The sequence below is a fragment of the Muscardinus avellanarius genome (assembly GCF_963383645.1).
Source record: "Muscardinus avellanarius genome assembly, chromosome: 17".
Lineage (NCBI taxonomy): Eukaryota > Metazoa > Chordata > Mammalia > Rodentia > Gliridae > Muscardinus > Muscardinus avellanarius.
Genome location: NC_137803.1, coordinates 13,542,806 through 13,554,863, shown reverse-complemented (window position 1 = coordinate 13,554,863; position 12,058 = coordinate 13,542,806). Strand labels below are relative to the sequence as shown.

At 42.9% G+C, this 12,058-nt stretch overlaps 1 protein-coding gene across 1 annotated transcript in view; it reads left to right on the top strand.

Moving 5' to 3' along the window:
• Window positions 1-277: 277 nt before the first annotated feature.
• The window catches only part of PHLPP1 (PH domain and leucine rich repeat protein phosphatase 1), a gene marked incomplete at both ends in the record, with an annotated part of 185,278 nt that continues 173,497 nt past the window's right edge, over window positions 278-12,058 (top strand). The window contains one exon of the mRNA XM_080714393.1: window positions 278-1,586. Coding sequence (XP_080570519.1) covers window positions 278-1,586 — 1,309 coding nt within the window. The remainder of the gene's footprint in view (window positions 1,587-12,058) is intronic.

Below are 12,058 nucleotides of genomic sequence, written 5' to 3'. Positions count from 1 at the left end.
GCGGGGCCTGGCGCTGGGAGCCGCGGCCCGGGCGGGAGGGCGTGTGTGGGGGGGCGGCGGCGGCGGCGGCGGCGAGGCGGGCGCGCGGGATGGAACACCGCGGCACCGACGGAATGCTCCGAATTGCCACATAATCCCCTGGAACGGCCGCGCCGAGCGCCATTGGCTTCCCCTGGCCCGCGCGCCGCCGCCGCCGCCGCCTCCCACCTTCGCCTCACCTCGTCCCTCTCCGCCCGCTGCCTCCGGAGCTGGGGGGGAAACGCGAAGCCCCGCCGCAATGGAGCCCGCCGCGGCGGCGGCCCCGGCGCAGCGCCTCCCCGACAGCGGCGGGCAGGACGGCGCGCCGGCCCCCGCGCTGAGCCGCGAGGCTGCGGGCGCGATCGGCGGCGGCGGGGCGCGGGCCGAGGCCGCGGGCGAGGCGGCGCCGGGCCGGGCCGGGGGCTCGGCGCGCAGGAGGCGGCGCGGCGCGCCCCAGCCGCTCGGCGGGGCTGCCCCGGGGCCCGGGGCCGGCGGCGCCAACTCGCTGCTGCTGCGGAGGGGCCGGCTCAAGCGCAATCTGTCCGCCGCCGCCACCTCGTCGTCCTCGTCGTCGTCGTCCTCGGCCGCCGCTGCCCCGCACGCCGCGGGCGTCCCCGCCTCCTGCTCGGCCGCGGCGTCGCTGTGCACCCGGAGCCTGGACAGGAAGGCGCTGCTCCTGAAGCACCGGCAGCTGCTGCAGCTGCAGCCGTCCGACCGGGACTGGGTGAGGCAGCGGCTGCAGCGGGGCTGCGTGCACGTCTTCGACCGCCACCTGGCCTCGACCTGCCTGCGCCCGGTGCTCTGCACGCTGGACACCACGGCGGGCGAGGTGGCCGCCCGCCTGCTGCAGCTGGGCCACCGGAGCGGCGGCGGCGTGCTGAAGGTGCTGGGCCAGGGGCCCCCCGACGCCGAGCCCCGGCTCCAGCCGCCCGCGGCCGTCGGGGGGCCTCCGCCGGCGGCCCCCGCCGACCTGCCGCTGCCTGGCGGCTGGCTGCCCCGCGCCAGCCCCGCGCCCTCGGACTCCGGCCCCGGCGAGCCCTGCACCCTGCCGCGGCTGGACGGCGCGGCCTCCGACCCCGAGAGCTTCAGCCTGAGCCCCAGCGCCGAGAGCGTGTCGGACCGCCTGGACCCCTACAGCAGCGGCGGCGGCTCCTCGTCCTCCTCCGAGGAGCTGGAGGCCGAGCCCGGCCCGACGGGGACCCCGGGCCCGCCCCGCCGCGCCTGCAGGCCCGCGCACCCGCCTTCGCCTTGCCCGACGGCCTCCCCGCCCCGGGCACAGCGGAGGGGCGTCGAGGGCTCGGGCGAGGGGCCCCGAGAGGAGAAGCCGGCGGCCCCAAAGGGCGCCCAGCCCACCCCCGGGAGGAGCGGGGTGACCGCGGAGAAGGCGTCCTCGCCGCCCACCCTGTACGTGCAGCTCCACGGAGAGACCACCCGGCGCCTGGAGGCCCACGAGAAGCCATTGAAGATCCAAAATGACTACCTCTTCCAACTGGGATTTGGGGAGCTGTGGAGGGTGCAGGAGGAGGGCATGGACTCAGAGATTGGCTGCCTCATCCGCTTCTTTGTAGGTAAGAAAGTCACCTGTAGGTGTTGACGCGTGGGTTTACACATTGGCAGGGATTTGAGAAATTATTCAAATGGCCCCAACTCAAGATGCTTGTCTGGATGAGTGTGTGTGTGTGTGTGTGTGTGTGTGTGTGTGTGCGTGTGTGCGTGTGTGTGTGTGTGTGTGTGTGTGTGTGTGTGTGTGTGTGATGTTTCTAGCTTTTGCATACAGCCTGGGTAGTGCTAAGAGCAGCCTTTCCATCTGTGAGTCTTTTAGCCCGGAGGACTCACAGGTTGGAGAGTAGGGTGGAAAGGTGGCCCAGTCCCCAGGAAGTTACAGGGCTCCTGGAGGAGGCACAGGGAACACTGAAGGTGCTTCTTTCTGGCCTCCGCTCTGGCTTCGATGGGTTTCAGGCCGTTTGATTTCAGGTAAGCTATCACATGTTCATAATACCAACCGACAAAAATGACCAACAGGAAACACTCTTCCTATACCAGACTGTCTGCAGTGTACAACTCCTAGACTCTAAATATAGTCCACGCCTCCTTGAGCCCCTTGTTCTACTCTCTGCTATACACCCATAGAGTCCTCACTGACACCTCGCAGGTGTCATTGATTATTGACTTTTTAGTGATATTTTTTTATCCAGTACTTTTTTTTTTTTTGCTTTATTTTAGTTTCCTTTGTAAGTTTGACTGGCATCCAAAATGATTTCTTGCCTGTTTCTTTCTTCCAGCCTTTACAGGCAGAGCTGGCCATTGCAGTAGTGTTCACGATGAGAACTTAAATGGTCACCCACTCTTCAAGATGTAACCCCAGATCTTCCAGAGTCTTTATTCAGTACAAGATCACGTTCGTGACAAGGGGTGTTTAATGTAATGATTCTCTTTTGGCTTAAGACGTGGTACTGAGGGAGCTGTAGGTCCTTGCTATTGCTTTTGAGCGTCACAAGTTGTTGGCATCCTTTTTCTCATCTGTGTTGAAGAATTAAGTTCTTAGAGATAAGAAATTTTATTTAAAATTAAGCCCGCGTTGCAGAATTAAATCTTGGCTAGCTTTATGTTTTAGGTTGTAAATGGTGGTGGAAAAACAATCATAGCAGTAACTCCAGCAATCTGTAATGATTCTTTCAAGTTTAATGTTTGGCCCGATTTGTATCCAAGTCGTGATTTAGTTTCTTTGAATGAACCACACTGAAATGTGCAAGACTGGAAGCATCCCCTCAGAGACGTTCTTCTAAGTCTTACTGAGGTTTTTTGGAATTCATAAGTGGACTTCTGCTGCATCTTTGCTTTACAAGGAAAATCAGATCACAATACAATAGCATTTGCAGTATGTGAAAGAGATTAACATCTCAATTAGATGACATGCTTTTTAAAGATTTTGGCCCAGAATGTAGATGATCTTTTATGTGGGAGCAACAACTATATCCTTTTCCCTACAGCTCATACAAATTTTAAAATCTTTCATACTATGCAGAATAACTAAATGATAATCCTACAGGGAAGGAGAATATTTTAACATGAGAACAATGAATCCCCCTACAACTTAGAAACCAGATATAGACAAGGTATGTAAAATAAATGTTAGAACATATTTTTATCCAGGAGTCCTGTGACCCTTGTTTTGCTCATGATTGCATACATGGATCATGATAAATGTTCATGGGAAGAGTTTTGGGTGTCAGTCATGAAATTGAAGTCTTTGATTCTCTTTGATTGTCTTTTCAAGAGTGTCTAAAATATTCTAAGTGGACGATAAGCACTTTTTTGTTTTGCTTTTCTAACTCATCTCAGTGTGAATATGACAGGTCCCCTCTCTGGTTGAATCTTAAATTTCTGCCCTTGTCATTTTAATCTTACTGTTTTATCTTTTACGAAAAGCAATTACTTTCTGCACTTACTGCTTTATTTCTAAGTGCCCAACATAAATACATAATTGTCTCTATGTGTATGTTCCTAAAGGTAAGAGGATGCCATACACAGGATTCAGTCTGTTCTTGACTGTGAAGCCGGAGGATAGGTGTTCTAGAAGATACCTGATTGCTAAAAAGGTGCTTGATCGCTTGTTTTTTAAACAAAGCCAAGCTTATTTGAAACCTAAATGAATACGTCAAACATCTCTGTGCTGATACTCATTTGCCATAGAACAAAATTCAGCATATGGTGGGTTCACTTGAACTTTTGTAAGGAAGTTTAGTTACTGATGAAGAAAAGGGACTTGCTGTAAGGTGATGTTATGTGCCAGAACATTGTCAGGATTCCCAGAGAGTGAACGTTTGTACCAGGCCGAAGAGATTCCTAGAAATTACCTCTGTGCTCCAGTGAAATATAGGGCACCCCAGCAGAAGAATGTGTTAGATTTTGGTAGTTAATTTTTTTTCCTTAGGAAGAGGATAATTAATGTTTGTTTTAGATGACATCCTTTAAGAGGTTGTTAGAAAATTCTATACCTTTCTTTTATAATTTTATATATGACTTATTCATAAATTGCTGCCTGTCTTTTTGTGTATGTGTAGATGGAGGTAAGAATAGATAGGAAAAAAAAAAAATAGGGCTGAGGGTGTAGCTTGGAGATAGAATGCCCTGGGTTCCATTTCCAGTACCAAAAAAACCGTAGGAAGTGGCCTTTGAGGCCTTTTGAAGGCTTTCCTGTATTTAAATTGAGCGCATCTGGTTTTATATGTGTGGTTTATCTAGTCAGTTACTTTTTAGTCTTGCAGAGAACTTTCATTTTTTCGAGGGTCATCTTCCAATTAAGTTTTAGTATTTATAACTTGACTCAGGTTGTTCTTTAAAGGCTTTAAAGCCACTTATTGTTGTTTTGAATAAATATTTATTTATTTTATAAGTAAAATGAAAGTTTTTAAGTAGAGGACAGATTAAAGGTACTGTCTGGTTGCAGAGTTGTCAATGAAAATTTAGTTTGAAAATTGTTATCGTACCTATCATATAACTATTCTCTTAGCTAGTATAAACTATGAGAAAATTTAAATGGCTTTATCTGAAGTTTCTTGTCTTAAGAAATTACACATTTTGTATTTTACCTGAAAGAGTAATTTTAGGTTAAAAATTTTTCAAGCTCTTGGGTTGCCTGATGTAAGTTATAGCCTTTAAACACAAATGAGCTTGTGATTTAGACTCTGTAGAGTTTGTCATTGAGCAAGAACAGTGTTAAACTCAGTATCTTTATCCTTTACTACCATCTTTTACGTCTAGTAGCCTAGTTATTTTAGTTCAACTTACAATAACAAGAAAGTATATTGACAGAAGAGTGCACACAGTGTACTTAGTGACTCTTGGACAAGATATTTTTGTGTGTGACTCCTGGTGATTGCTTGGGAGACGGCCTTCTTACCCCTCTCATATTTCTTCTCTTTTTCTCTTCTGGGAATGATCAATCCTTACATGGTTTCCTACATGGAAACCAAGAAGGGGCGGTGCAGCATTAAGCTGTAATATTGACGAGCAGGTTCTTATTACTACAATTACAGCGGGATTGAGTAATGTGGTTTGAACATGTGACACCAGCGTGTGCTTGAACTGTGCTTTTAAGTAGAAAGGGTTTACATTTGTTTTATGTATTACTTTTAAAAACGTATATTTGTTGTTTTTGATATAAAGTCCATGCTGTTTTTTTCTAAACTTTTGATAGCACCTCTAATACATTGGGTTTTATTATCTTCAGAAATCTTAAGGGGCATTTACATAAATTACCTCATTTGTCCTTTTAAAAACATTATAGGGAGGAGTTGGCGTAATCCTCTTTTCAGATGGAGAAATTGTTGCATGGGGAGATCTGACTCTTCCTTGCAGTTTTTCAGTCCCTGGCACATCTGAGAACAGAGATTTTTTTGTAACAGAGATGTTTTGTAATTCATATCACTTTCCATGAATTGATGCTGAATTTCATTCATGTCTGAATTTTTCACTTGGTTAAAAGCATCCAGAAAACACACTGTTTGCTGGTAATGAGATGGTATTAACCTCTAGTCCTGGGTGGTATTCCTTGTAAAATGTGAATGATTCTATTTTTATCGTGCTGCCTTTAACAATGTAAAGAGCCAAGACTGGCAAATGAGTAGCTAATACAGAAAGCACTCAAGTATTATAACGTTTTGGTTGTAAGTAGTGATGATTTCGTTTAAGTTGAAATGAAGTAAAATTTACATAATAATTCTTTATTCTGTTAAGCATGCCTCATTTGTTAAAACTCTAAATCGTCAATGGGAAGGAGGGAATTAGCATTTTACCTGAAAAGTGAGTAACGTTTAAGAGCGTCACTGTGATAATTTGGTCCCTTTGAAATATGGCTTTTAAAGTATTGAAAAAACCCATCATTAAAGATCTTACTTGCCTTTTATTTTAAAATAGAATTATCTGTACTTTACTGATAAATAGTGCTTTATAGGTGTCACTGTCCTCATACCGTTTTTTATAATTTATGTTATACAGAGTTAGAAAGTAAGTTCCCCTCAAATTTCATCATAATTGTTCCTAATATGGTGCGACTTTTGTACTCATTAAGATAATTCGGAGACAGATGGGCTTAAATGAATTTATGTTATCTTTTTCTTGCTATAATATTGTGAAACCAGGGCTGATGGTGTAGCTCAGTGGTAGAGTACAAGTTCAGCAAATGTGTGAGGACTCGGGTTCCATTCCCAGCACCACAAAACAGGAAAAGTTTGCCAGATCAACTACTTCAAATGGCGTTATACACAGATGATGACTATTTTTTTTCCTTTAGTGTAAGATGTGTTTGCTGTTTCTTATCCTTAGGATCCCGAATTTAGCTTTCGATATCTTGGTAACATACCATCGACCAACAGCAAATATGATCCACACCTTGTATAATACTTGACATTTCTGTTGAACATTTGTTGAATTGAATTTGTGGAATTTTGTTAAGCAGCTGGTGGTGTGTGCCTTGATTCTGCAGCCTCCCATCCTGTTTGGTCCCCAGGGATGTAATAAACACATGCACAGAGACTTTTCTCCCATGGCAAGAGATTTTTAGGTATGCCACATACTATTAATATCTTGTATTTTACAGAAATGAGCTCTGTGGGCTTTGAGAGAATAACTCTTGCTCGAAGTTTTAGAGTTAACAGCCTCCCCCTACCCCGCTCCCTTCAAAGCCATCTCTTCCCTCAACTTTGAGATGAATTTAATGAGACGTCTGTCAAATGAGGCATCTTAGATTTAATGATTTTGTTATGTGCCAGGGCTTAGCATAGCTCAGTCTATCTGGACTGGAGAAGGGTTTAATTGTACTGCGAAAATTGAGAGCTCCTGAAACCCATTCAATAGAAAAACTATTCCCTTAAAGACACCTGACATTTTGAAAAAGAGAAAGAGATGTTATCAAAATGTCTGAAACAGACTGAGAAAATAAAGCCTCTTTTTTTTTTTCCCCCTTTAAAATCCCACCTTCTAAAACCCACTCCACCTCTTTTAATCATACACATCTGGTGGGACACTGGTAATGAGGGGATTTGAATTTGGACTAATGTCCCAGTGCTTCCAGGGCAAACCCTTTTTTATACTTACCTTTGGTCTTCTAAAGATAGTATAATTGAAAAAATCTGGCTGTGTGGATTCTTTAGATGTATTCGGTATTATTATAACCTAAGACTCTGTTTGGATTGTATGAAACTCTAAGATTTACAGAGTTTGTTAAATGGAAACTCAAGGATCTGGAAAGAATACTCTCTAATGATAGTTTGATTAAAGAACATTAGAATATCTGGTTAACTGTGAAGTCACAGCTTTTTCAAGTTGTGTGATATTGTTCTTTTTATCAAGCATAGTAGCGCCCACTGATTAATGAAGAATTTATAATACTTTAATTTTATAGGTGAAATGATCTTGTCGGGTTAGCAGGAGTTGGGGTGGTATACCTTTCAGTATGTTACATGAAACAAAACATAATCATCCCATAATGGCACTCTCATGCTGAAACAGGTTTTTTTTCCCCGTCGTATTTTTATTTTTGACATTGTTTTTATACACTGAACAATATATTTAATGACAGAATAAAGCATTTTGTTGAGGTGTCAATGTAGTGGCCTTTAAGTTTGTAGCCTAGATGGTCTATTAACGGGTGAAGTCCTTTATTAGTTTGAACATTAACAGTACTTTAGCAAAAAGTATACAAGACATATCTCGAATTTTTGGCATATCCTTTTGCAATTGAAGCTTGGCTAGCAGTGAATTAGTCTCATTTCTAGTTCCGTGAAAACAAACATTCAGTTGAAGATTGAATAAAATTGGAAGTAATTTATTTTTGGGTCTTCTTAATATGAGTGAAGAATCTATTTAGAAACTTGAAATTTGAGATGATTTGAGTTGTGTTTTCTTAAGTATTTTTTCTTGCATTCTTTTCAGGCAGGCAGGGATTTGTATTTGTTCATCTGTTTCTTCTGACTCACATCTGATGAAGAGCAGTTGGAGAGTGAATCTTTTCATATACCTGCCCCAGTTAATAATATGTTTGAACGTCTGGGCTTTCTTCTCAAATACCGTGCATATTTTTTAAAATACAGCAAAAGAAGCTGGATATAGTGGTCTATGCTTGTAATCCCAGTACTTGGGAGGCTGAGACAGGAGAATCTGGGTACTTAGTGAGGCCCTTTGCAACTCAGTGAGACCCTATTTTAAAAATAGAGATTGAAAAGTTGGGCTGGGGGTGTAGTTTGGAGGTAGAATGCCCTGGGGTTCATTCCCCAGCACTACAAAAAAAAAAAAAAATCCCAAAACAAAGTATGATCTGTACTTGTTTTCATTGCATATTCAGTAACAATTTGGATTTACATGCAGTTCACTCCTGAAACATGGTCTACAGATTGAAATTTTAGCTGGGCGTGGTGGCGCACGCTTGTAATCCCCGAACTTGGGAGGCAGACACAGGAGGATCGCGCAGGTTTGAAGCCAGCCGCGCTGGCTTAAGAGACTCTGTTTCCAAATAAAAAAGTATAAAGTAGGTCTGGGAGTGTAGCCCGGAGGTAGAAGGGTTTCCAGGAACCCCAGTACCACCAAAAAATGAAATTTTATGTAGTGACCCATTTTTTGACCTTTATGATCTCATGACAAATTTATTCCTAAGGAATTCTCTCTGTGTTTGCATGCATGTATTTTGAGGTTCTTGAGTTTGGCTGATGGGGTGTGTGTGTGTGTGTGTGTGGTGGGTAAAAGTAACCTTTTTCAGAAAACAAATTGGGGAAATAATCTCTGTCCTTTTATCTCACAGCCTGATTAAGAGAAATTGTATTTTAAAGAAACTAGCCAGAGAATTGGGAAACTTGATACGACTCTGGGCATCATTTTAACCTGGGCATTGATTTCCCCACCTATGAAACGATGAAATCAAAGCAGGACGAGCCAAAGAGCTCTTCCAACTCAACATTCTGAGGCGCCCTTTAGTGAGGGTTTTGAATGTTGTAGTAGTTGTTTTGAGTTTTGTAAGATCTATCCGTGGGTTTAAAGCTGTCAAATCTTCTGACTTTTCTTATAGGAGAGATAGGGCTTGGCCTAATATATACAGCCTGAGGGTGGCAACCAGAGTTCGAACTTGCAAACATCACCTCCTTAATAGAGATTGAGACTGAACAGGAATAGATAATGTGTGATCAACCCTGTTGTCAGTTCTACCCCCTAAAGTAAAATCCAGCATGCTAGAGATGAATTTAAAGACATACATCCTCCTTAGGTCAAATTCTTTTCCTAAATTGACTTAGAATAAGTTACCTTCACAATCCGGTTTATAAACTTTACAGTAATAACTGTTTTGAGGAGTTCAGATGTGCACAACTTGCCGGTTAGATGGCTTTAATTCATTGTGAGCTCTGTGCCTGTTGACGGTGCCCAGAGTCAGTACAAGAAGAAGCACTTAATTAGAGTACTTTGATTAGAGTACAGAATTTAGGATTTCACAGAGATAATATAGTCCAACCTCTTTATTTTTATAAGTGAGAAAAGTAATCGCTGATCAGGTTGGTCTCAGAATTAAGAACAGCACCTAGGATTTTGGCAGTCTGTTGAGGGTTCTTTTTTCCACACTGTGAACTAGTAAACTTACTATTTTTGAGTGTTCTTTATGGTTTAAAATGAAAGGTAAAACACTTTGGGTGGTGTCTGTATTCAAAGTTTTTCCAGTTCCTTTTTATTCTCACTGATGCTTTTGAACGGTGGCACGTGACTTTGACAGATTGTAGGGGAGAGCGTCTAATGGAACAACTGGATATTTTCATTGCACAGAGGTAAATTAGATTTCATCAATGATGTTGCCCTTTGTGATAGAACTTTTAACAGTTGGCTGAGAAGAGGTATAACGCTAGAAAATAAGTGTTGGTTTGTCTAGTATTTTGAAGGTGAAATTGTTAGAAGAATGGAAATACTGGGAAGAGAAACCATTGAATTAAAAACAAGTTGGGAGAAAACAAATTTTAAGACTATATTATGAAAATTTCTACTAAACATGTATGCGTTACAAAGATTCAATTTTCATTAAATTAATTTTTAAAAAAGATGTCACTTCACAGTTGCACATAGCTTATTGTCTTAGTACATATACCCAGTTCTGTCTTTGTGTGAAAAAAAAGGTTGGAGGGACTCAGCTAGGTGTGGTCACACATGCTCATAATCTCAGTACTTGGGAGGCTGAGACCGGAGCATCCCTGATTCCAGGTCAGCCTCAGCAACTTAAGTGAGGCCCTCAGCAATTTAGTGAGACTATGTTTCAAGAAAAACAAAACAAAAGCAAAACAAAAAATAAACAGGGCTGGGCATGGTGGCGCACACCTGTAATCCCAGTACTTGGGAGGCTGTAGTAGGAGGATCCCAAGTTCAAGGACAGCTTCAGCAAGTAGTGAGACTTTCATCAACCTAGCTAGAGACTTTGTTTCAAAATGAAAATACAAAATAGGGTTATGGTGTAGCTTGGAGGTAGAATGCTCCTGGGATTAATTCCTAGTACCACAAAAAAGGAGGACAAAACTTAGAGATAGAATACCTCAGGGTTCGGTCGCCAGTACCAATAAAAACAAACAAGCGAAAACCTCCCAAAAAACTGTTCAGTAATCTTTGGGTTTTTGTTGTGAGCTGATTTTGGAAGTCTGTCAAAATCTGCCACTGCTTTGAATTCTATGTCTCTTCTGTTTCTTTAAATAAATGGGGCGGGGGGAAGAAATATCCTGCTCTTGTTAGCAAAAGAAAAAAAAAAAGTTTGTTAATGCTGGGAACAAATTTTCCAGATTTTTTAGGGATATGAGCGAGATTTCCTGTAATATTAATTTATTTCCATTTAATTTAATCATATACCTTAAACAAAAGTTTTCACTTCCCTTATACAGAAGTTAACCTACTGAGCCACTAATCCCCCGAAGATTACTGTTCATTTTTAGTATGAGGAAAGGAACCTTTTGGGGTGCAGAAGTAGAGTAAGTTACATTGCATCTGGCATGTTGAATATGCACTCCAGATGCTGAGGCACAGGAGAAACTTCTCTTGATGGTCTCTTAGAGAGGTGGTATGGCTGGGGTGCAGCTGGCAATCAGTTTTAAATAGCAAGGAATTCTCCTGCATAAACACCACTGTAAGGGGCCGACTAATTCTCTTACACATGCTCTTCATTGAGTGTTAAGGTAGGAGGTTAGAGGAGGTGGTGGTTGTATTTGTGCATGAAGAGTATTGGGTGGCAAAGTCTTAGGGAAAAATCTCTTAAAAAAATTTGTAGCTTAAAAAAAATTTGTAGCTCTTACTTTTTTTTTTTTTTTTTTTTTTGGTGGTACTAGGGGTGAAACCCAGAGGCTTTCTACCTCTGGGCTATACTCTCAGACTTTTTTTTTTCTATTTTATTTGGAAATAGGGTCTCACTAAGTTGCTGAGAGCCTCCCTAAGTAGTTGAGGCTGGCTTTGAACCCGTGCGATCCTCCTGTCTCAGCCTCTCAAGCGCAGGGATTACAGCCACGCCTGGCTGTAGCTCTTAATTTTTTAATTTAATTTAATTTTATTTTTTTGCGGGTCTGGGGATGGAACCCAGGGGCATTTGACCTCCGAGCTACACCCCTCCCCAAATTTTTATTCTTTATTTTGAAACAGGGTCTCACTAAGTTGAGGAGGGCCTCACTAAGTAGCGGAGGCTGTCTGTGAACCACGATCCTCCGATCTCAGCCTCCTGAATGCTGGGATTACAAGCGTGCGCCACCACGCCTGGCTTTGCAGCTCTTAATTTTGTTGAATTCCTTTTCATATACTATTGGTAACTTACTGTGAATGGCCTATTCATATCCCTTGCCCACTTTTTTTCTCTTTTGAATTTTTGCTTCTTGATTTATAGATCTCTTTGGGAGGAATATTTAGGAAAACTAATTTTGTTTTCTAAGTCACTAACATTTTATCTGTTCAGTTCTACATCCTCTTCTCTAGGTTTTCATAGTCTGTGTCATGTTTATGAAGACCTTCCCTACCCCAAGATTTAAAAAAATTCTGTTAT